This window comes from Musa acuminata, chromosome BXJ3-2 (assembly GCF_036884655.1).
Source record: "Musa acuminata AAA Group cultivar baxijiao chromosome BXJ3-2, Cavendish_Baxijiao_AAA, whole genome shotgun sequence".
NCBI lineage: Eukaryota > Viridiplantae > Streptophyta > Magnoliopsida > Zingiberales > Musaceae > Musa > Musa acuminata.
Window position 1 is genome coordinate 20,154,610 of NC_088350.1, and position 24,133 is coordinate 20,178,742.

Here is a 24,133-nt window from a genome sequence, read left to right on the forward strand (position 1 = left end):
CGCGACTTAAGCAACGCAAGCTAAATTCGTATCTTGACCGCAAGGGTGCCTCACGCCTTAGGCAATTCCAGTTAAGACTGTAACATTGGGGCCCCTATTACCTTTGTATATTTTTGCCCATCCTTCTCTGCTCATTGCTTTCAATTCCCGCTTGCACCGTGAGATCTTATCGTCGTTTTTTCCCATCAACTCTTACTTCGAGTATTTGTCCATGCTTATTATTATGAATGTTGCCCCCTTGCCTGAGTATAAAATAATACTGGGAGTAGGGAGCAAAGGGATGTGTTTGGAGCGTGGTTGGGAGCGAATGGGGGAAGAGCAACGGGGCCTCGCAGTGGGAGCAAATAGTAGCAAAGGCGATGAGCGAGAAAGGACAAGGGCATTTATGAGATTATGTGGGAAAAACAAAAACAAGGAGATACCTTATATGGAAAAAAAAAGGAGATATTTTTCAAGAAAATCGCTCCAGAAATAACTATCATAAATTTTATTTACCTAAATAAATATCAAAATTAAAAACAAAGTGAGATGAATAATATTTTTCTTCACAACATTGACTTATGAAGTATTTATCATTACTTTGATAGGAGCACTGCCACAGTGTCTTCTGATTACCCACTGATGAGAATGTTCCCAAGTCGATACTAAAAAAGCTTCCTTTGAATTGTATTCCATACTCTCGATTAATATATGATCTTTAATCTTCTTCTTTAAAAGCCCGTAATCCAACTTCCTACTGCCTCAAGAATGAAGGAACCCTAATGGCTCCTCATCCAATCTTTGCCTTGGCCTTGGTGGTGTTGCATGGCCCAGTAGGCATGCATGGGTCTCAGCAAAGCCACGTCGTCGTCGTCGTTCTCCGGCGTCGGCTTCCTCCACGCTGCGCGCCACTGGGTTTCTCGAACGTGACCTGGTTCTTGGCTTTCTTCGTAGAGGGCGACGATGTGATCGATCATGGCGTGGTCGTCTCTGATAGCTCGTTGGACGTGGAAGCCATGGCGGAAAGCTCTAACAGAGAGATAAACAATAAAGCGAATAAGATAGATATATTAAGTCAAATCACGATATAAATAAATGCAAGACACTCTTAAGATTAACACTAACCAAATCCAACACATAAGATATGATTGGACTCACCCAACGCAATTGGAAATCGCAGCTCAAACCACCGAGAGTTGTTCGACGTATATTAGTAGTAGTTTGATGACCAAAGAATTGAGAGTCCGGAAATATATAAAAGGAACCGAGAAATCAGAGGATATGATAACAATCATATATCTTAACAAAGATTTCCCAACTAAAATGGAACTCTTCCTACTATTAAGTGTTTCGGTGTTGGGCTGCAACCCTTCGTCTCCCTCATCCCCTGCGCCTCCTGTTCTCTCTCCGTGTCCTCCTCCCTGGTGATCGATATTGTTGATTCACGTTGCTTTAGTTTGCATAGATCTGCGTAGTAATATCTATTTTGATGGTTCATTTCTTCATGCATGGATCTACTGAAACTTACAAGAGGCTTATGATCCTGTCGTTTCAGCGCGCAGGTGATCCATGCACTTGTGGTTCCTGTTGGGAAGATTAGGTGAGTAAACCGTAAGTCGATTGATGGAAAGAAAGATGAAGCTGTTTCAAGTATTTTTGTGGGATTCGGTGTCGTCGATACTCGTTGCTGTTCTGAGAATAACTTGCGGTTTGATCTCTTCAGCCAAATTGCGTGTTGGTGACGGCAGTGGCATGGACGCCTCTACTGCTACTGCCACCGAGACGAGCTCTCCCGTTCGGTTTGATCTCCGAGAGCATCCTCTCTCGATCGTCTTCCCCGGCCTCCACGAGACGGTGCAACGCCGATGCTTCAACCATAGCAATTCCGGGATCTGCCTCTTGTTCATGAACTCATCGGTGGCGCTCCATGTCCTCAGCTCCTACGGCTTGGAGCCTGATGATCTGGCCAGGCTCGAGGCAAGTGTTCTTCACCTCACCGTCTTCGCAACCGCCCACAACAGCTTTTTGATCCCTCTTTGCGGTGGCTTCCTTTGCAGGCAACGTGTTCCTTCTTCAGGCAGCACGGCGGGCTCCCCCCCGACGAGCGGCTGCCCCTCACCGAGCTTGCCGCCTTTGACATGTGCCGAAGGAGGGTCGCATTGGCCTCCATGGCCGCGGCGGAGGAGGAGGCCCTCAAGCAGCGGTGCGGCGGCTCCTACAAGCTGCTCCTCAAGTATCTGCTGGCCGGCGAAAGGGCATGTGATCGACGGGAGAAGTTTCAGGTGGTGGCTGGTCCTGGCTTCAGCATCGCCGTCACCTCCAATGGCGAGGTCCACACCTTCGGTCACAACCACTCAGGGCAGCTTGGACATGGCACCTTGTCGAACGAAGAGATGCCGCGGCTCATCAGGTTACGCCAGACTAAGATTGTCCTATCTGCCTTGTACGCTCTTGGTGAAAGAGTTTGTGCCTCACAGATCACTGCAAGGAGTTCGCATTGTTCAAGCAGCAGCAGGAGCAGAAAGGACATTGCTGGTGACTGATGCAGGCAGAGTCTATCAATGTGGGAAGAACTATTTTGGGATCCCGATCTTATCAAATTCAACCTTTGATAGTATCAAGACGCCTGTGCTGTTGGAGTCTTTGAAGGACATATTTGTTGTCCAAGCAACAATAGGACACTTCTTGACTGCCATCCTCTCCAGAGAGGGAAGAGTGTACACCCTGTCTTGGGGCGTCGATGGAAGATTAGGCCATGACACTGATGCCACGGATCGCACTCCCCGTCTTCTTTCGGGTGTTCTCGAGGACAAACCAGTGGTGCAGATAGCTGCCGGCAACTGCTACCTCCTTGCTCTTGCTTTCCAGCCTAATGGCATGTTAGTTCTCTATCCAAATCAAGTTAATCTAATTGTCATTATGAACTTTATCATCAATTGGGAAAATTGTAGGATTAGTCAAATAAAATGCCTCTCAAGATTTTTTTTTCTTAATAGCATGCAAATTCCTGCAAGATGATTGTTTTAAGTCTATCTAATATGCTTGCATCTCGATAGATATCATTGCTGTTTTTCCATCATATGTGAGCATCCTGTTTTTGTTGTGAAATGTAAAACGAAGCATATACAAAAATCTTGAACCAAAATCATGTTTCAAACAGCAAGCTCATTAGTTAAACTATGCAAGCAAGAAGAAATAGCAACCAACACATCCAAACAAGCATTGCCTTCTGTTATTCATGTATCAGACTGGTTCTTGGGTGGACTGATACAGTAGTATTCGGAACTGGTGTTCTGCTGAGAGCCAATTATATTCTCATGCATGTATGGGCACACAACAATGCCATGTTCTTATACTGCTTTTTTTATGCAATTCTCTTAGTTGTGTGATCAATGCATTTGGAGTTGATAAGCCCTGCACACAAAAAGACTTCACATTCATTGCTGAATTGTTATCTTCTCTAAACTAAGTACCTTCTGTGAGACCAAAAAAAAGCAATGATTACAGAGAAACTAAATTGTGAAGAACTCTTCTTATTTGTTGTTGTTCTACAGGTGTGTGTACTCTTTAGGCTGTGGTTTGGGAGGAAAACTATCACATGGTTCGACGGACGATGAGCACCACCCAAGGCTGATTGCTCATTTTGCGATACTCAACCTGCAGCCTATTGCGCTTTCAGCAGGTAGCTGGCACGCTATCGCTTTGGGCAAGGATGGACGCGTATGCACATGGGGATGGGGATACAATGGCTGCTTGGGTCATGGAGATGAGGATTACCAGAATCTTCCCAAGGTGGTGAAAGGCCTGAGCCATGTCAAAGCTGTACATGTTGCAGCAGGCTTGTGCACCACTTTCGTGATCACTGAGAATGGTGATATCTATTCATTTGGCAGAGGATCTGACTCAAATTTAGGTTATCCTCCTCAGGTCAGTTGATGCTCCTTCATGCTTCTTTAATTGTTTTCTTCTGTTTATAGTGAGCATGTGTGTTATCTTCTACTGAAACAAAATCATCATGCAACTATCTGCTAAAGATCGATTATAGATCCTTCCAAAGATGAGCTGAATGTATTGCTTTTGATATAACTTTACATTTGAAACTTTGTTAAATGTATTGCCTAAATTGTGGAATTATATTAAGAACAGAGATAAATCAATGTGTCTCATGGTAGCTGTTGCTGATGCTTCAGTTGATACCAAAGGTTGATATGATTCAGTGCCTGTGCAAGAATAAAGTTGCACATTTATGTTCAGTAATTACCAAAGAGCAGATCCAACTAAAAGTCAGAAGCTTGTAACCATTTTTGGACTCGTTTACTCTGACATTGCTCCTGTTAAAATATGAATTGCTACTTCACGCTAGATCATTCAAACTCATTGTTATGATTCTGTTGCAAGTCCTTTTGAATCCCTCTTGCTGCAAATTTCCAGGAGTAGGTTCAGAACTGTTTCCCTAGACCTGTTTTTTTATATAGCTTTTCCTTTTATCATGTGTATCGGGTTTGTCTTTCCTTGATGTATCACCCACCTCTTGCAATTTCTCAGATTTTAGTGCAGTAATATTTACAGATTGATTTTAGAAAACAAGTGTCAAAATTCTTTTATATCAATCAATGATATCTAATTATAGCCATATATGCATTAGTTTTAGATATTGTGCGGCTGAGTAACTTCCTGCATCATTCTGATTCGTTGTTTTACAGTATGGTCATCGCCTAGATCAGCTAACGCCAAAGTTGGTCACTTCACTCACTTGCGCTGGTGAAAAGATCATTCGGCTCAGTGCCACCAAGGAGCATGAGGCAGCAGGGCATACATTTGCCATGACAGAATCAGGGAAGCTTTATGCCTTTGGCATGGCCATTTATGGTCAGCTTGGCATCAAACTCCTACAGGGCCAGGATGGGACGAGTAGCCCTCAAAGGGTTGATATTGATCTCAGTTAAACTTTCATGATCCTTTTGCATTTTGTTCATTTAATTGTTTGCTAGGTTTCCTACTGAACTCAGCTATGATGATACAATTGTTGGCAATAGGTCTTCTTTTTTGTACATGATTTGATACTATCTGAACATGGCTTGAGTTTGAATTTTTCTTTATGAAGTCTCTTATTTTAGCATGTTATCCAAAGGTAGAGAAGCTCAAAGTCAAGACTTATAGCTGCTTATGAATTAACAGCAGTTTTAGCTTGAAGAATAGCACCAGCATGAACAAAGGATGGATTGTATTAGAATACAAAATTTCTAAAAATAGAAAAAATTAGCGCACACTATATTCTACAGGAGTTCATCTGACTTAAGCTAAGCACTGGGAAAAGGTCAACACATGTGACCTTTTTGTTACGGTCTGATGGGTATCTGTCTTCAGTATGGTTGGATCAACAAATCTTGATTTCATACAGCAAAAGACACACACAACTAAATGTGATTAGCTACTGAATAGTACAATTGGTATGAAAAGATTTACTAAATAGATTCTTTGGACTTTTAGATCCCTAAATTAGACTAGATGACCTCCAATTTTTTAGGTCATTCACATCATCAAGAAAAAGATATTTGGCTTCTGATAAGTAAACACAGTCTGAACTGTTTTGAATGGATATATTGAATGGCAATGACAATAAGGGCAGTCTTATTTACAGTGAAATGAAATTGTTTACTGATTAATAATATTGGAAAGTTATATTTATGCCTGAAATATTTTAAAAACTATGATCATGCTTTTATTCAATGAATAGCATATTTACCTTGAATATGAATGAATAAATTCAAAAATTTGCAGGATTACATACAATAAACGCATGAATTATTTAAGCTGTTTAGGAAACTAAACATTTTGATCATAGTCTCTTACTGTTCTTCTGCATTTGGAGCATTGAAAAAGGGGGATATGCATGATATTTCAATTTAGATGAGAGTAAGATATATTTTCCAGCTTCCACAGAAATTTACAAGAAGCTCTGTGGTTATCAGACTTGTTGAAATCAAGCACTTGAATAATTAACATGCAAATCGATAGCAATTATCAATAACAATTAACAAGGTGGTTGTGGTTTGGCCCCCCAGATGTTACCGACAACGTAAAAGAGAGCATGTTACTTGTAGATTAGACCAAGATAATAATCAGATCATAATACTACAGAATGTTTGATTAACATTGTGATCATCTTTGAGTTTGAACCTAGATAATGTTTGAATTTCCAACCCTGTTTTAACTCATAATTTCAATCATAAATCATAAAATTATCCAAGGATAAGATGAATGTGTGCTCAGTTTGGTATGTGATCAAAAGCTAATTATGGAACCGTGACAGAGTCCTCAGCTTCATTTTAATTCATGAAAAATATTTTGACACAATATTAGTCTCACGCACATATTGCCCTAGATATAGCTATCAATTAGCATAAATAGTTTGTTTGATGACCTTTCACCTTTTAACTCATCATGAAACATGTCTTGATACAACACTAGTATCACACAGATATTGCTTTCAGCAGAGCTAAATAGCAGCACAATTATTTCTTGGCAAATGGAGCTAAAATCTTTCCTCTTGAACTCTGCACAAAATTTTGCTGCAACTAGTTATATCTTCAGCTCAAGAATGGCAGCAGGTGAGTCATTTGACATTTGAATGAACATAGCACTATTAATCCTTGTTAGTTGTTAGGATCTTCAATTAATTGTGTTCTTCATGAAGAGTTCTTGTTCTGATTAATCCCTTCAAAAAATGATCAGTTTCTCACCTCCTTTTGTATTTGTTGTTGGTGTTACTCTCCACTGATTAAATGTTTGTGAGAAGCATTAAAATGCATCTGATGCCTCTGTGCTGTTCCTATACTGCATCTCAAGATATGCAATGACAAGAACGCATGACATTCCAAAAGGGGTTCTCATTTGCCTCCATTCAACTCAGTCACATATAGATAGATTTACTGCAGAACTAGTCTTAGTGAGAATGAGCCAACATCATGGCAGAGGCCTCAAAAGGCAACTAACTTAGAGCATGAAGTAGCCGGCCGCAGACATGGCCAAGACAGCCGCGACGGAGGTGGCGCCACCAAGGGAAGCGCCGGCGTTGCCCGGCTCTGTTGCGTGGGTGCCGAGAGGCGACCCGACGCCGCCGGCATCGCCGTCGTCGATTTCGGTGGGAGCAGCAGCGTCTTCGGGGACAGGCGAGGTGGCTATCGGGGTGAGGACGCTGGGCGTGGAGCCGGACGGGGCAGTGGACGGGGCCAAGTCGGTGGTGGCGGAGGTGGCGGAGGTGGCTGCAACGGCCAAGACGACGAGGGCGGCCACGAGGAGGAGTTGCAGCCTCGCCATGATGAGATTATTTGCTGTAGTTGGAAGCAAGGAATGGAGGATGAAGGGAAGGGAGGGGAAGGGATGACGAATATATAGGGACGGGAAGGATGGTGGAGGAGGAGGAGGAGGTCTTGGACAGTTATTTCGGTTACGTTCGTTTGTCGTGTTCTTCTCTCCGAGTGCAAGGCGGAGGGAGAAGTAGAACGGGTCGCACGGCGGCTAATTCGTTAACTCTTGACCAGGCTTTTGTGGCCTGATTGGTGCAGAAAGTGGGTCCCTCTAATCAATTTTTTATTATATTAATTAAAAAAAGTAATTAATTTGAAAGGAGGTGCTCACAAATAAGTCTTTTTTGGTTGGGTTTTGGGTTGGATTGACTTAGCGGTGGGATTGTTCATAGCTTTACTATGTTGTGAGGATCGCAAGAACAAGATTAGGGAGTTGTCATGTATTTAAACAGGTAGAAATGGAGTGTCATGATATGAATCAGATGCACCGTAATAAAATTCATGAAGTCTACCGGAAAATTGAAGTCTAATTAAGGATTTCTTTTTCACTGTTATCATGGGAGAAGAACTACAAACATTCATGTATTACAATTAAGTCCTTAAATGAGGAAGATTTTAACATCCTCAAGTTTCATCCTGTGTAGCGGAAATGTATAAATATTTTAATTGACTTATATATATATATATATATATATATATATATATATATATATATATATATATATATATATATATATATATAGAGAGAGAGAGAGAGAGAGAGAGAGAGAGAGAGAGAGAGAGGTGAAGCCTAATGGCTGAGATAAATAAACTATATAAATTAGGGTTTGTTGAGGTTATTAAGGAGTTGAATCTATCAATTGGTTATAGCTAACTTTCCTTCTGAAATTTGAACTCAATTGCGCAACAGTGCCGGAAATATATAGAAATCCGAAAAACAAGTAATTATTTGAAATAAAATGCAAAGAAATTAGAATACATGTCTATTAAGTTCCAATTGGGAGGCCATAAGCTCAATTTAGTCTAAGATGATCATTAATATAACAAATCTTTAAAATAGCACTAATTAAGGCTTTATTTGAGTCAATTAGTTCTAATTGGTGCCATTAATCAATCGAAGTTCAGCTAGAATAGATGATGAGTTGAATTGTCACCATCACTTGATATTCGGCTTAATTGTAGATAATTTCATCATGATCTCAAATTAGGCATATTTTAAAGTATAATTAAATAAACATTTATATTTTGTGGGTCATTGTCAGGTTCAAATAAAGTTTAATTTCTATCTATCCTTACAAAAGCCTACATGTCTCTTCATATATAATATATATATACATATATATGTATATATATATATATATACATATATATGAATATATATATATGTATATATATACATATATATATATATATATATATATATATATATATATATATTAACCACAGACTAAATAGGGTATCAATAGCTAACTTAAGTTATAAATATATAAAAATATTATATATTAAAAATATCTTTAATACTATCATCAACATAAGCCTCAATGTCACAATGTCAATTCAGATTTCACTGAGAGAGATTAATTATTAGAGCGTGTATCCATATATTAGAATTTACTGATTGCGTAGGGGTATATAGGTACTTTTACAGATCAATTAAATATAAAACTTGTGGAGAGGACGGCGTTGTCTGGCTTTCTCCATTCTTCTCGAAACCCTGTTGCCCATAATACCCCCGACGAAACAATTCCGTTCCTTCTCCATGTCCATTCCCCACAAGCCCTTCGTCCTCCTCCTCCTCCTCTCCCTCCTCCTCTTCCTGCACCTCTTCTTCTCCTCCACACCCAGCTCGCCCAGGACCACCACCGTCGCCACCTCCACCGCCGCCATCCGCATGCGCCCTGGTTTCCGCTCCTACGACGACTACATCAAGCGGCAGCTGAACAAGACCCTGGACCCGCGGCTCCGGCGCCTGTGGGCGACCCGCGACTGGGACCGCAAGGTGCGCGTCTTCGCCCGCTTCTTCGCCGACCTGGCCGCGGAGGGCCTCGTCTCCAACGCATCCGCGGCGCTCTGCGTCGGGGCAAGGATGGGGCAGGAGGTGGCGGCCCTGCGGGGTATCGGCGTGGTCGGTGCCGTGGGGATGGACCTCGCGCCGGCGCCTCCCCTGGTGGTGGCCGGCGACTTCCACGCGCAGCCATTCACGGACGACTCCTTCGACTTCGAGTTCTCCAACGTGTTCGACCACGCGCTGTACCCGGAGCGGTTCGCGACGGAGGTGGAGCGGACTCTGCGGCCTGGCGGGGTAGCGGTGCTCCACGTCGCGGTGCACAGGCGCGGCGACAAATACTCCGCCAACGACCTCCTCGGGGGCGTCAACGGCCTCCTCGGCCTCTTCAAGCGCTCCGACCTCGTCCGCGTCCGCAAGATCGACGGCTTCGGCCTCGACACCGAGGTCGTCCTCCGCAAGAAGAACAGCCACAAATAAATAATATATATATAATATAATATAAATCCTTTTTCTTTTTTTATTTTTCTTCTTTCCAAATGCCAAATTGATTGTTTTATTTCAATTCATCTCTTAATTATATTCCTCTTTCAATTTTTGCTATTATGTAGAGCACTAAACTTGTATCATATTTATCCAATTCTTTTTGAAAAAATAAATAACAAAAGAAAAAAATAAAGAGGTAGGAAGGAGAGCCCCAATAAATTAAATGGAATGATGTTAAAAATATAATTTTAATATCTTACGTGTTAAAAATGAAAAGGAGGTTAAAACTATTTTTTTACCCATTACTTTCATATCGATCGTGATATTACATATTATCTTTTTCGTCAATATAGTTGACGACGTTAAGATAAACAAAGTTATTTATTTCACTTATAAAATTATAGAAAACTTAATATAAATTTTTTAAATATAAAAATTATAATACTAATAGAATCCAAGTGTAAAAGATAATATATAATTAGCTCTTGAAATCAATACCAACTTAGTACACTAATACATTAAATATAAAACTTTTCATCCAATTAACTATGTTATTACAATAAGCTCAAAGAAAAGTCATATTTATATTATAAAAAAAAGGAGAGTTAGTATGAAACCTATCAAAATATAAGTCGATCAATAGATATACCAAGAACACATGCTGTCAATCATAAGCCAATACATGTCCATGTTCACCAACTTGCTTACTTAGGCAAGTTCTGGCCACCCAATTTGATGCTTCAGCGTTAGGCATTCCTCAATTGACAGACGAGAGAAGAATTGCACGCCACAATCACGAGATAATGACATGTTGGATACTTATTTAAAGCGGATTTAGGAGCAAGATCCATGCCAATCCTGTAATTCGGGTCCATTAGATCACTGTTGGGTCAATACCGAATTCACCAAATCGGTCATAAATAGATCCGATCCAATAACACCACTATGGATTCTGGTCCCGCGAAGTCCTACCCGACTTTTCACGTTGGGGGTTGGATGGACCCCACCAAGCCACCATTGCATCGATCCAATAGAGTGCGTGGTAACGACTCTGGTACACGGACGAAACCCTGGATCGGATCTTATGGGCGCCGATCATAGCGCGACTCTCAAAGCGTGATGTACGCGGATGATGACGTTTCGGAACGGGATGGACTCGGCTTTTTCCAGATGGTTGCACGAATCTCGGGGAGCATCGGGCCTTCAACGGAGTGTTAGCTGTCCTGCACACGAACCCGCCCCGTGGAAACCCTCCCATTAAATTCTCCGACTCAGCTCGCCATGGACGCAACCATTGTTGTCTTGCTCCAAGCTTACCCCACTTCCGCTTGGCTTCAAACACCCCCTCCCATCTCTTCCTCCTCCATGAGTTGATTCAGCTCCTCACTGCTGTTTCCGGTCGCCTGATTGTTGCCCACCAGCCTTGAGAGGAGGCAGAGGCAGAGGCAGAAGCAGAGGAGAGATGAGCTATTCGACGAACGCTCCGGCCGGGTTCTGGGAATGGCCTGATGTCCAGATACTGACTGCCGGAGAGCGCAGGATTCCTGCTCATTCCAAAGTTCTGGTGAGCTACGAACGTCATCTTCGGTTCTTTCCTCGTTCCCGTTGCTTGGATCTCTCACGATCGAAGCATGTTCTGTTCTGTTCCTTGTGCCGAAGGCGTCGGCGTCGCCGGTGTTGGAGAGTATGTTGGATCAGCCACGCCAACGCGGGGGCGAAGAAAGAGTGATTTCCATTCTCGGAGTTCCTTGCGGTGCAGTAGATGTCTTCGTTCGCTTGCTCTACTCTTCCAGGTTAGCATCCTCTGGATTCCTCAGCTCGGGAGTCGTTTGCCTTCTTATGTACTTGTGGAGGAGACGGTGGTGGTGGGTGTTTCAGCGTGATGATGGAAGATGGTACAAAGGTCAGCACCACCATCACAGGAGGAAGAAGTCAAGATGGATGCGTAAAAAAACGCTCAGCTTTGATTGCGACGTTAGTCCTTTTTGATCGAGACCACGCATTTCTCGTGCATTTCGATCTCAACATCAACTTTAATCATGACTCTCTACCTGATATATTTGAAGAACCCCACTACAAGGACATGGACCGTGCCACTACAGCTAGCCATGCAGCTCCATGCCATGAGAGAGAGAGCCAACAGGAAACGGATTGGAATGTTTAGACGGATTCAACACTACCAAAACTTAGATTAGGTGCTCCAAATCTTCTAGATTTCAAGAGCCCACGATGATTGAATGGCTGCAGGTGTGTGCCGCCGGCGGCGGAGATGGGAGAGCACGGTGTGCACTTGCTGGTGCTGTCGCACGTCTACCAGGTGGGTTGGCTGAAGCGGGCGTGCGAGATGGCGCTGGCGTCGGGGCTGGCGGCGGAGAGCGTTGTGGATTTGTTGGTTCTGGCCCGGCGGTGCGACGCGTCATGGCTGCACCTCCGCTGCATGAGGGTCATTACGGGGGACTTCGCTGCCGTCGAGCGCACCGAGGCGTGGCGCTTCCTCCAGGACAACGATCCCTGGCTCGAGCTCGACATCCTCCAATCCCAACAAGATGCTCGTTTGGTATACGTTACTCCAATGATTCGATGTTGTTCCTCCTCGAAGCAGCTTAGTTTCATGGGCGTCTATGAAACTACAGAGGCAGAAGCGGCGGCGGAGGAAGAGGGAGGAACAGGGGCTATATGCAGAGCTTAGCGAGGCCATGGAGTGCTTGCAGCACATCTGCACCGACGGCTGCACCGACATCAGGCCCTCCGGCCGCGAGGCGCCACCGCGCGACCGCACCCATTGCCCGAACCCCACCACGTGCCGCGGCCTCCAGCAGCTCATCCGCCACCTCCCCGCCTGCAGCCGCAAGCAGCAGCAGCAGCTCGGCTGCACCCGCTGCAAGCGCCTGTGGCAGCTCCTCCGCCTCCACGCCTCCATCTGCCTGCATCCCGACCCCTGCAGCGTCCCCCTCTGCTCGTAAGCATGCAGCATCCCATGCAACTTTCATCTGCATGCTTTGGCCAACACCTAACCTTTCTTTGCTTATCTGTTGCGTTGTAGCCAATTCAAGCGGAAGATGGAGCAGATGAACTTCAAAGAAGAGGAGGAAGACGTTAAGTGGAGGCTCTTGGCTAAGAAGGTGGCCTCTGCTAGAGTAATGTGCTACCTGGCAAGGAGAAATGCAGTTCCAGTAAGCTTGGCTGAAGCAGAGCTCATCGACTGAGAGATTACCAAGTCAGATTTAGACCAAATTAACTGGGATGCATCATTCTCATTTACATCAATTCCTTCAGTAGTTTGGTCCATAACTGCTGTGGTAGATTAACTCTACCAAAGTACCATAAATATGTTCAAGCTTTGTATATGATGAGAGAGAGAGAAACTTCCATAGATTTTAAGATTACTCTCAACCAATATGATTTCTCATCTCACTCAGATAACAGTGCATGGCACAATGGCCTCCGCATAGCCAACTGATTTATCTTAGATCATATTTCAACAAACAAATAGTGGAATTCTCAACTGAAAGAAAGAGTAGTGTTCAAAAGCCGAGTGTCGTGATAAATGAAAGCCCGACCATCCTCTGCTTTGCCATATCATTATTCTATTCCAAAATCTTCGAGTTCATGTCTGTCATATACAGTAGAATGCTACTGCTTGCAAGCTACTCTTAAGCGGAAAACGCTACCTGGAATCAGGACATAGTTGCTGAGCAGTGTCAGATTCTGCTTCCATGTAAGAACAAGACTCCCTAGGAACATGGAAATAAATGGGTGTCATGGCATTACTTTCACTTCTTGTATCCGAACGGTTTGAAGTCAATTTCTTGAACAATCAATCAAATGCTTTTGCTTGGGAGGCATTCCTGAATAGGCTTCCTTGAATCAAGCGGGCGTGTTTCATGGCACGGTGATGAACAGTAGCTTCCAATTATAAGCAGCTTTCTCAGCTACTACGACTTGGAAGAATGCATGCTGAATCGATGTCATCAAGCATTTACTAGTTGTTCTTGCAGCCGAGTAGTTCATATCCGACCAACTATCATTCACCCAGGTTAACAATGTCAGGTTAATGCAAGCAACTCCCTAACCAAACCAAACAAGCAGTAAATCTAATCTAATCTGATGTATCTTACAATTGTTATAAGACCTCGAGTAGTCTCATAGAGTGATTGGTCGGTTCATGCTCAAATTCGTTGTATAGTTATCAGATCGACGAAATTTGGCAATTAATTGGCCAATTTGTCAATTCCTTGATCAATTTAAGTCCTTAGGTCAATTAGATGGCTAAACTGAAATTGGGCCCATCAGTTGGGCTTTTGGAAATGGGCTTAGTTTAATTCAATAGCCCCCTGTTGTCTCTAATGGGCCTAACTATTGTTTACTGTCTTATACATAATATATATATATATATATATATATATATATATATATATATTATATGTATATGAAAATAGAAGAAAACAAAGTAACTTTGGAGGGATATATAATACAAAATTTCACTTGCATATTAAATTAGTTATTAGATTTATATAGAATCTTTTAATTTTAAATTTGAATTTATTTAATTTTTATACTAAATTATATTTAACTTTTGTATTTCTGTCTCTGACAGGACGTCCCTTTACAATATAATTAATTGTGAGAGTGTTTGTGCAAAATACCAAAGTATTACGGTTCACCCCATCTACGCCTCATATCCAAAATCCCACACGCCCCATTCTCTCCTTCTCCTCTCCTCCCCTATCTCTTCTGCCCCACTCCGATCCATGGCGGCAGGCATGGCCTTCAAGCCCATTTCGACGGCGGAGAGCCTTCTCCCCTCTCTCCCGACCCCCCTCTTCTCTTCCAAGCCCGCTCTCCCTCTCCTCCCATCCCTTCGCACCTCCAAGCTCCCCCGCTTTCCCCGTCTTTCTCGCTCCCATTTGTTGCTCTCGTTCAGAAGGAAGCTTCCTTTGCTCCCGTTTGTGGCACAGACCTCGGACTGGGCTCGCCAGGAGGAGGAAGAGGAGGAGGGGAACGAGGTCGAAGACGGAGGTTTTGACTTGGAAGCGCCCGCGCCCGAGGAAGGAGCCGGGTCTGGACTCGAGGAGTGGGCAGGAGACGAGGAGCAGGCTGCGGAGGGTGAGATAGCCGCCGAGGCGGACGGCGGGTTTGTCGGGGGGGAGGAGGAGGAGCCTTATTCCGAGCCGCCCGAGGAGGCCAAGCTCTTCGTCGGGAACCTCCCTTACGACATGGACAGCGAGAAGCTGGCCCAGCTCTTCGATAAGGCTGGAGTTGTCGAGGTCGCTGAGGTAAATAAGTTATTCTTTTGAGGTCTTCAATTAGGTCTTATAATCAAATGTTTTTTTTCTTTTTTCTGATTTGTTTTCGTTTCTTTAACTCCTTTGCTTTGATGTTGGTGTTGGATTACGATAATGGCAATAAGCTCTCTGCGATTATGGGATTATGCTTGTGGATGTGCAGGTGATTTACAATCGGGAGACTGATCAGAGTCGTGGATTTGGATTCGTGACCATGAGCACTGTCGAAGAAGCAGAAAAAGCTGTGGAGATGTTCCATCGTTATGTATGTTCTCTTTTGTGATTACCAAGCTGGTGCTTGTTCTTCCTTGCTTACTGTATGTAGAAATCGTCTTTATATGCACACTCAAAATGATGTCCTTGTAGGATCACTGAGATAGCTCTGATTCTATATTGTTAGGTGCTTTTGCGTTAATCTATCCTCATTATGTCCATTTGATCATGTTCATTATGCTTGATCGCTTATGATAGGTATGAAGTCCTATCGAAATAAATATTTCCTTGATGTCTATTTCTCTGCAAGATGTCTGATTTAGTGCAATAGTTTCACTTGTTGAATTTTGTCAAGTCTACACTAAATTTGGTTTAGTATCTTTTTTCCTTGATCTTTGTTTTGCCTAAGGACTAACCAAAACATCGTCGTTTACCTTTTCAAGGAAAAGGAGGAAATCACGTGGCAACTTCTTTTTCCGGTACTTGGATTATGTAATACTGGAAATGTGCAGAAAGAAATTCTGTGCTGACCTCTAATAATTTATTGAGGTTTAATTTGCTTATGCATAAGGTGAATAACAATGGCAGAATATAGTGGATATTAACCACTTAAACATTGTTACAGTTTTCTTTTTAGTGATTATAACTATATAAGTAATCCATGTCTTAAGTGTTTTTTTCCTGTTTGTATGGCTTGTGTTCCAGTTCATCTATGTGTCCTAGCTTGGCAGTAATGTGATCGATTATTTTTATATTGTTTGTTAAGGGGTATGTTGTTTCTTTGTTATCCTATTAAAATCCCACCGGGACATTCTGCCAAGTCTCAGGAAGATGAGTTCCAAATATATTTAGTTAATAAATGCTCAGGAAGATGAGACTACATTCAGATGAGGTTAAGACAATGCCAACCAGCATTTGGTTGGATGGTGTTGACTCAGGTCAACACAGATTATCTGGACTGTTATAAACTGTTAATCCTTTGGCACAGTAAGGAGGAGGAATAACCAAACTTATTTGAGCTTTAACTCCACACCGTAGCAAGGTTAGGGAGAAAAGATGTATCAGTTCAATAACTTTTTGGCTGACTTGGATCAGTATCATTAAAAACAAATTAATTTCTGATTCTTTTCCAACTCTCTAATTGTTATATTAGGCCTGCAATCTAAGCTACCTAGTGAATATGACTTTTTTAGTATTGAATACTCCATTAGTTTTCTTATATATGTTTTCATTTATTAAACTTGTAACATGCTTATGCTGCTGCTGCTGCTCATGCCTTTTCAATGTTTGGGCACGACCGCATACAAATTGGTTCAGAATTATATATGTGTATATCTATATGTATATATATTTCTGTATTTTATTTAAAGAGTATGGAATATATGTGTTTCTTGTGAAGTAAAAGTTCTTGCCTACCCTTTGCTCCAGTATGGTGAATTTTGATTTTGACTAATATCCAATGATCTTCCTAATTTTCTTTCAAGCTTCGGCTAGCATGAAGTGATTCTTGTTTCTGTGTGGGTAGCATCATTTGTTTTCTTGTTATGGTAAGATTTTTGATAGTTTGTTTTCTACTTTGGAAACAGGATGTTAGTGGCAGGCTCTTGACTGTAAACAAGGCTGCACCCAGAGGTTCTCGTGTGGAAAGAACACGGGAATTCGGGCCTTCTTTGAGAGTCTACGTTGGCAATTTGCCTTGGCAAGTGGATGATGGCCGCCTGGAGCAAGTATTTAGTGAACATGGGAAAGTGTTAGAAGCAAGGGTGATATACGATAGAGAGACTGGACGCTCCCGTGGTTTTGGCTTTGTGAAAATGGCATCACAGGCCGAAATGGATGATGCGATTGCTGCTCTTGACGGACAGGTGAGTTCACTTAGTTTAGCCAGTTATACTTGCTGATATTAAATCTTCCCTGGTAGATCCCAAGTGTGCAAAATGGCTAATGCATGGTCTGATAATGAAATCTCGGACGTAGAGTTGATTGTTAATTTCTGTTTTTCCTGATAACATGGGATGACACATTATAACAGGGTACTTTAATCGAAGCATTGTTGTGTGCAATTGCATCAAGTAGAAACCGGTATAAGTTTGATAAATCAATTGCCACTTGGTTTTCGCAACTGATTGTGATTAAACTCTTAAATTAATGGTAGGAACAAAAAAATTAGATGAGTTAGAAACTAGATATTTGATACTGCTACATAATTTGAGCATCTAATAATTTTTTGCTTTCTTGATGTTTACAGAGTCTGGATGGTCGTGCGTTAAGAGTTAACATTGCCGAGGAGAGGCCACGGCGTGCCGCCTTCTGACACGGAAAAGCTGAGAGTTGCTTCGTCATAAGACATTGTTGACAAGATCAAATACTGCTGTTTCTTTTTTTTTTTTCCTTTTTTTTTGGTTACCTTTTGTAGCTTGTGCTGAGTTTGTTTCTTTTGCTTTTACCCTGCTATTTTAACTTGGGGATTTCTAAATGCCAATTATATCACTTATCGATGTGTTGTTACTCTATGCTGGATTGAATTAAAGTAATTTTGAGCAGTTTAATACATACAGGTATAGTATGTGTATTTTTTTCCTATTTCTCATAATATGTAAGAAATTATTTGGGATTAAGTGTGAAAGTATGTTTCAATGTATTTTTTTCTATTCATCTACAAGAAATAGAACAGTGCTTCATTTTATTTTTACAAGATTGTAAATCTATTTTCATGATTCAGATTCAATCTTTTTATTGGGCTATAATATTATTTTCGCGAGTTCCAACTTTTTCATCATTTAAATCGTAAATGAACAATTTTATCAACACGATCTGAAATATGTGTTGTTTATTTTTTATTAAAATGTCTACTGGTGTAAGATTTGTGACAGTATGATCTTTTGTAAGATTATAAGATAATTTTCTTGAGATGGTTGCCGATCGATTCATTGTAAGATTTTTTTATTTATTGTTGCGATTTAAACTTCGATCGATGAACGAATTTATCGATTTTGCGTTGGCTTCTGAGGTGCCACGTCATAGCACGTGCCAGGTCGGTTTCGTCAACCCGCGCGTCCTCCACCGCACGTGCCTAAGGGAGACCGTCGTCCCTTTTACAACCGCCCACGAAAAAACCCTTCTTTCTACTGGGGGGATTGGAATCGACCGAGCAGCGGAGATGAAGCTGGGTCTGGTTCCGCCCCTAGTGCTCCTCTGCTCCGATCTCTTGCTCCACAGCAGCCCTCCTCTCATCTCCGCCCTTCCTTTCGATCCTCTCGCCTCCGGCGCCGCCCCAACAGGTCGGCCTTCCACACTTCCCCCCGTTTACTTGCCCTCGCTCATCAGTGCCATGTGGTGGATGTCGTGTTTGCGCTTCTCTTTTAGTTCCTTTTCTTGTTCTCTAGATTTAGTTGTTTATGGCCTGAGTCGGTGGGCAAAAATCGAGTCTTTTTCTTTCTCTCTTTGCTTTTTTCTTCATTGGATGCTCTAGTTTTGATCTGTCGGAGATCACGAGTTTCTCATTTTCCTGCTGTGTTGTATGGGTACTGATAAGCTACTTATTGTAGGTGGAGAAGATGCAATGGCAGCGTTGTACATCAACACCGCTAACATATTCTCTGTTAATCTTATTGCATATATTCATGTTCTTTTCCAACTTCTATGAGTTTTACCCCCCTTCAGATTCACTTGATTGAATTGATATGGTAGTGCAACAATTGTCGAAGTTTAGATTCGAATTGTATGCATAATTCGTAGTTCGATCCAACTCCAAGTTGCTAACCTTTCACCAAATCAAGTTCATCTAGTACGGTACTATCTAATAAATGATTAAGACAGATATCTTCATTAGTTCGTGTATTGCAGAGTTGGATCCCACTTTTAGCAAAAATTGCAGAGTTCCTGAACTCAGTTTTTATTTTTGCTCTAATTGGTAGAGCATTATATTACAATTGTAACTTTGTCTTTTTGATACCGTGCTGCATCTGCCTGTTTTACAGAAGGTTTTGGCACTATGTTAAGTAGAATAATTGAAGACATCCTACAGAAAGCAGCCTTTATCAGTTCTAGGGATTTCTACCTGGGTTGATCATGTTCTTTGTACTTGCTTAAAAGTCAAAGAACAATTGATAGATGTTTTGTGTTTATTTAACTTGGCAGGTCAAGTTAAGGCATCTTTATGGATTAATTTTGTTTGAACTTCTAGGAAAGTAGAATAATCAAAGAAATCCTACAGAAAGCAACTCTTATGACTCCTACCCGGGTTCATATTCTTTGTACTCAAGTTAAATGACAACTGATGGATATTTCATGTTTATTTTAACTTGGCAGGCCATGAATCAAGACACCCCTCACCATGTTTTATGTGAGCTTCTAGGCAAGTAGAATAATTAAAGAAATCCTAATAGTAAGCAACCTTTATGGCTTCTAAATTGTTCTACCAAGTTCATCATATTCTTTGTACTTAAGATAAATGACAATTGATGGATGTTTCATGTTTGTTTTAACTTAGCAGGTCAAGTTAACAAATTGAGACGACCCTCGCTATGTTAAATATATGATCTGGTTTTGTTTGAACTTCTAGTTCAGTGGAATAATTGAAGAAATCCTACAGAAAACAACTCATATGACTTCTACATTGTGTTATATACACAAGTTAAATGAAAATTGGTGGACGTTTAATGTTTATCTTAACTTAGCAGGTCAAGTTTATGCATCGAGACGGCCCTCCAATGTTATTTTCCATCCACCAACCGGATCCTGTGTCCTTCGGAAGTCTGCAACAGACCCTTTGAGACTTGGGCCCTGCAACCAGTCTGATGATTGGAACTACACACCTCAAAAGTTTCTGGTTGTGAAGGGTACATACTTCTGTTTGCAAGCTGTGGACTCAGGCAAACCAGCAAAGCTCGGAATCGTTTGCTCCGAATCGGATTCTTCATGGGACATAACATCGAAATCCAAGGCACAGATCTCCAAAGAGCTACCTGATGGCACTGCCTTGTGCTTGGATGTTGATCCTGAAAACACTCTCATCACAAACCCATGCTTGTGCTTGAGCATTGGAATCTGTGACCGTGAGAGCCAATGGTTCGAGTTCACTGCCCGAAATGAAGTTCCAGTTGGTCAGCTTTCTCCTCTGAACACAGATCAAAACTCAACTTCTCCATAAAGTTCTACTTACGAGAATCCAGAGATGCCAGCATGTGATTAAATAATGTCTGTGACCAGGATTCACTGTTCTGTATTTAGAATGAAGAAAAAGGACTTGCATCCTTGGTGTCTTACCTATATCTGATGACAAATCATTCAAACTTTATGATGCCATTATCATCTATAATATATTTTACAAAATGATAAATGATGAAGGCCAGATTTGATCACAGAATTTTGCTGATAGATTTTCTTTTGAATGATCCAAGTGCCCCTATTGGAAGCCTATTGTCACAAGGGAAAATACTTGGTTTATTAAAGGTTTGTTTATTGTAGTACTCTGGACACCAAAAAGAATATAATTGAGATAAGCAAAATGTTTATTGTTGATTCATTAAGTATTTTATCAAGTTACCAATAATAAACATAATATAAATGTCTATTAATCTAACATTCTAATTATGTGATATATTATCGACTAGTGATTTAAAAAATGTTAGGTGCTAAGATCTTAAAATACTCAAGGTGTGTTCACGCGAGTGAGGTGAGATGTTATGAAATATTAAAATATAAATAATATAAATATAATTGATAAATATGATTATATAAATTAAAATATGACACTAAATTAAAAAATCTAGAGAACTAAATCATATTATCCATCTTCTAATAATAAAATTGTTAAAAGATTCAAAACAATACAGTTTTGTATCAAATTCAATCATCATTATATTAACATCATTATTTTCAAATATATAATCATTTTTCTCTTCCTCTTATTTATCTTCATCAAAATATATTTTCTCCTCTTTGGTAATGACAAGAGATGAACTTAAGGTTTTTATATTTATTTTTTTCTTCGTCATTTGTCTTGTACATATTTGTAATTCTCAAATACTTAGTTGTCTTAGATCAAACTATCACTAGAATTCCAAAAAGACCATCGACATTCTTATATAAAAATAATTTACGTATGATCTTATCTTGTAGCTCATTGAAATTAATCTTACAATGCATTGATATAACCCATTTACAACTTCTTAAGCTTAATAAAGGTGTTCCAATTCTACATGTAATGGATGATGAATGATATTTATATCTTTCATCAATAATTGTAAATATTTTCTAATACTTTTTGTTATTTCTATTAACAGACATTTGAATCATCCCTTTTGCTCTATCCATAGTTTTATAAATATATCTAATTATTTTTATTATATACAAGCTGAACGACTTGAACAAGAGGGCTTATTACTTTTAATATATAAACTATAAGATTTAAAAAAATGATATTAAGATGATATCATTGGCCCTTTTGCTATTTGCTAATTGTGCCCATTTGATTCTCACTTATTTTTCCGAAATAAATATATTTCTCAGATTATATTTTTGATGATATATGCTTTGTAATATCAAGAAGAAAGTAGTAAATCTTTATTGTCTGTGAATTCTTTTATAATATTCAAAACTCTAGTATGATTATAGAGAAATCTAACAACAAAGATTACCTTTTTTAAACTCTTATTGATTTCAAGAATCTTTTCGATATCCTCTAATATTAAATTAATATAATGTGTCATGGAGTCAAATATAAGTATTATTTTTTTGCTTCAAATAATTTAGATAAGATAAAGAATAACAAAATTGATAAGACTTGAGGTCACATAGTTCTTCAATTCAAATCGGAGATAGAGTAATTAAAAGATTAAAAAACTTAAAAGATAAATCTTACCAACTAACACATAGTTACTTCCATTGTTGGTTATAACTTAGATAATATTTTATTCACCAATTTTTTCCATAAACTTATCAAGCAAATCATATATCTTTTCTTCGGATTTTAATTCAAAATCATATATCTTTTCTTCCGATTTCAATTCAAAATCATATATCTTTTCTTCGGATTTCAATTCAAATTGGAGATAGAATAATTAAAAGATCAAAAAAATTTAAAAGATAAATCTTACCAACTAACACATAGTTGCTTCCATTGTTGGTTTTAACTTAGATAATATTTTATTCACCAATTTTTTCCATAAACTTATCAAGCAAATCATATATCTTTTCTTCGGATTTCAATTCAAATTAGAGATACAGTAATTAAAAGATTAAAAATTTAAAAGATAAATCTTACCAACTGATATATAGTTGCTTCATTATAACTTAGATAATATTTTATTCATTAATTTTTTCCATAAACTTATCAAGCAAGTCATATATCTTTTTTTCGGATTTCAATTCAAATTGGAGATAGAGTAATTAAAAGATTAAAAAATTTAAAAGATAAATCTTACCAACTAACACATAGTTGCTTCAATTATTCGTTATAACTTAGATAATATTTTATTCACTAATTTTTTCCATAAACTTATCAAGAAAATCATATATCTTTTCTTCGGATTTCAATTCAAATTAGAGATAGAGTAATTAAAAGATTAAAAAATTTAAAAGATAAATCTTACCAACTAATACATAGTTATTTCCATCGTTGGTTATAACTTAGATAATATTTTATTCATAATTTTTTCATAAACTTATCAAGCAAATCATATATCTTTTCTTCAGATTTCAGTAAATATGATGCATCTATTAACTTCACAAACATGATTCTTAAAAAATAATTGATCATAAAATTAATTATACTCCTATGTCTCCTATCAATCTAAGCACATGATATAATAGAGCAACCATGTTTTACCATGATTCTTTGTGACTCATTAATAAGTCATTTATATAATCCAACTCCTTTTTCAATAATGGAACTCATATCTCATAATAACTTAGAGATTTTAATCCCTCATTATAGCTTCCAATAGATTTAATCATCTTCTTAAAATTATTTCAATGATAAGTACTAAGAGGAAAACTAGCTTTATAGAAGAAGCAAGTAATGTATTGAATTGATCTTTCCCTTATTTTCTTATCATAAGCATCATTTATATTTGTTTATCTTAATTTTGCTCCTATTTGCTCTATGATCCTTGATACATATATAAACATCATAATATTCATTTTTTTCTATTTTTTTCAATCATATAAGCTAATAGTTCTTCTTTTATATTAAGGGGATACTTTTTGCAGTGATGCATTCTTAAAATTTCCTACTAGATATTTTACACGAAAAATACCACATCTAATTGTTTTATCACAAAAAAATTACAAATAACTACGTTAGGATCTTTTTATAATCCTTTAGATAATTATATCTTCAAGTAGGATATTTTCTTAAATTTTTTAAAGAATCTTCTGAATTACTTTGTACACTTGTCATCAATCCTAAAACCATAATAATAATTTTAAATAAATAGATATTAATAGTGTTAAAATCTAGATAATATATTATCAATCCAAATAGAAATTACTTTGTATAATAGTTAAAAATATATTATTAATAGTATATTATTTACTGTTAACAATAGTTAGAAGGAGAGAAAAGAACTATTAACAGTAGTTAAAGGGGGAGAAAAGTGTAACCGATAGTGGAAAGTGGGGAAGGAGATGACAGCGGTGATAGAATAATTTTTGGACGACGATTATGGTGGCGAAGGAAGCTGCGGATGACAACATCGACGAAAGTTGTGGATAATGATGTCGTGGGCAGAAGAAGCTTCAAAGGTGTCTATCGGTGGTGGAGGAAGCTATAGTCTTCTCCCTTGACAATGGAACACACGGAAGTAGCAACGTAACGATGAAAGGAACTATGCACAAAGGCTAAGCTGTTA

General features: G+C 39.4%; 5 protein-coding genes across 5 annotated transcripts; all 5 read left to right on the forward strand.

Moving 5' to 3' along the window:
* Positions 1 to 1,571: 1,571 nt before the first annotated feature.
* LOC135631345 (ultraviolet-B receptor UVR8-like) lies at positions 1,572 to 4,925 on the forward strand. Its single transcript, XM_065138940.1, has 5 exons — positions 1,572 to 1,956; positions 2,037 to 2,389; positions 2,457 to 2,858; positions 3,534 to 3,906; positions 4,683 to 4,925. Exons 1-5 carry the CDS (start codon positions 1,603 to 1,605, stop codon positions 4,923 to 4,925), a joined length of 1,725 nt encoding a protein of 574 aa, XP_064995012.1. The 5' UTR covers positions 1,572 to 1,602.
* Positions 4,926 to 8,926: 4,001 nt separating this feature from the next.
* On the forward strand, positions 8,927 to 9,774 carry LOC135631508 (uncharacterized). The gene has a single exon (XM_065139246.1). The coding sequence runs from the start codon at positions 9,049 to 9,051 to the stop codon at positions 9,772 to 9,774; it is 726 nt and encodes a 241-aa protein (XP_064995318.1). The 5' UTR covers positions 8,927 to 9,048.
* A 1,312-nt stretch (positions 9,775 to 11,086) lies between these two features.
* On the forward strand, positions 11,087 to 13,250 carry LOC103974575 (BTB/POZ and TAZ domain-containing protein 2-like). Its single transcript, XM_009389432.3, has 5 exons — positions 11,087 to 11,344; positions 11,440 to 11,573; positions 12,028 to 12,337; positions 12,414 to 12,739; positions 12,824 to 13,250. Exons 1-5 carry the CDS (start codon positions 11,243 to 11,245, stop codon positions 12,984 to 12,986), a joined length of 1,035 nt encoding a protein of 344 aa, XP_009387707.2. The 5' UTR covers positions 11,087 to 11,242; the 3' UTR covers positions 12,987 to 13,250.
* A 1,213-nt stretch (positions 13,251 to 14,463) lies between these two features.
* Positions 14,464 to 17,831, forward strand: LOC135631947 (28 kDa ribonucleoprotein, chloroplastic-like). The gene is made up of 4 exons (XM_065140118.1): positions 14,464 to 15,056; positions 15,229 to 15,330; positions 16,865 to 17,143; positions 17,527 to 17,831. Exons 1-4 carry the CDS (start codon positions 14,532 to 14,534, stop codon positions 17,590 to 17,592), a joined length of 972 nt encoding a protein of 323 aa, XP_064996190.1. The 5' UTR covers positions 14,464 to 14,531; the 3' UTR covers positions 17,593 to 17,831.
* Positions 17,832 to 18,237: 406 nt separating this feature from the next.
* Positions 18,238 to 20,631, forward strand: LOC135631949 (uncharacterized). Its single transcript, XM_065140119.1, has 2 exons — positions 18,238 to 18,559; positions 19,961 to 20,631. The coding sequence occupies exons 1-2, from the start codon at positions 18,253 to 18,255 to the stop codon at positions 20,428 to 20,430; spliced, it is 777 nt and encodes a 258-aa protein (XP_064996191.1). The 5' UTR covers positions 18,238 to 18,252; the 3' UTR covers positions 20,431 to 20,631.
* The last annotated feature ends 3,502 nt before the right edge of the window (positions 20,632 to 24,133 follow it).

What these genes read in the sequence shown, in the direction of transcription:
- LOC103974575 (XM_009389432.3), top strand. Translation starts at nt 11,243, where the DNA reads ATGAGCTATTCGACGAACGCTCCGGCCGGGTTCTGGGAATGGCCTGAT. An exon ending in CTGCTCATTCCAAAGTTCTG is followed by an intron (nt 11,345 to 11,439) that starts GTGAGCTACGAA and finishes CTTGTGCCGAAG; the next exon opens with GCGTCGGCGTCGCCGGTGTT. An exon ending in CCCAACAAGATGCTCGTTTG is followed by an intron (nt 12,338 to 12,413) that starts GTATACGTTACT and finishes ATGAAACTACAG; the next exon opens with AGGCAGAAGCGGCGGCGGAG.
- LOC135631508 (XM_065139246.1), top strand. Translation starts at nt 9,049, where the DNA reads ATGTCCATTCCCCACAAGCCCTTCGTCCTCCTCCTCCTCCTCTCCCTC.
- LOC135631947 (XM_065140118.1), top strand. Translation starts at nt 14,532, where the DNA reads ATGGCGGCAGGCATGGCCTTCAAGCCCATTTCGACGGCGGAGAGCCTT. An exon ending in GAGTTGTCGAGGTCGCTGAG is followed by an intron (nt 15,057 to 15,228) that starts GTAAATAAGTTA and finishes GTGGATGTGCAG; the next exon opens with GTGATTTACAATCGGGAGAC. An exon ending in TGGAGATGTTCCATCGTTAT is followed by an intron (nt 15,331 to 16,864) that starts GTATGTTCTCTT and finishes CTTTGGAAACAG; the next exon opens with GATGTTAGTGGCAGGCTCTT.
- LOC135631345 (XM_065138940.1), top strand. Translation starts at nt 1,603, where the DNA reads ATGGAAAGAAAGATGAAGCTGTTTCAAGTATTTTTGTGGGATTCGGTG. An exon ending in GAGATGCCGCGGCTCATCAG is followed by an intron (nt 2,390 to 2,456) that starts GTTACGCCAGAC and finishes TGTGCCTCACAG; the next exon opens with ATCACTGCAAGGAGTTCGCA. An exon ending in GCTTTCCAGCCTAATGGCAT is followed by an intron (nt 2,859 to 3,533) that starts GTTAGTTCTCTA and finishes GTTGTTCTACAG; the next exon opens with GTGTGTGTACTCTTTAGGCT.
- LOC135631949 (XM_065140119.1), top strand. Translation starts at nt 18,253, where the DNA reads ATGAACGAATTTATCGATTTTGCGTTGGCTTCTGAGGTGCCACGTCAT. An exon ending in CTCCGGCGCCGCCCCAACAG is followed by an intron (nt 18,560 to 19,960) that starts GTCGGCCTTCCA and finishes TTAACTTAGCAG; the next exon opens with GTCAAGTTTATGCATCGAGA.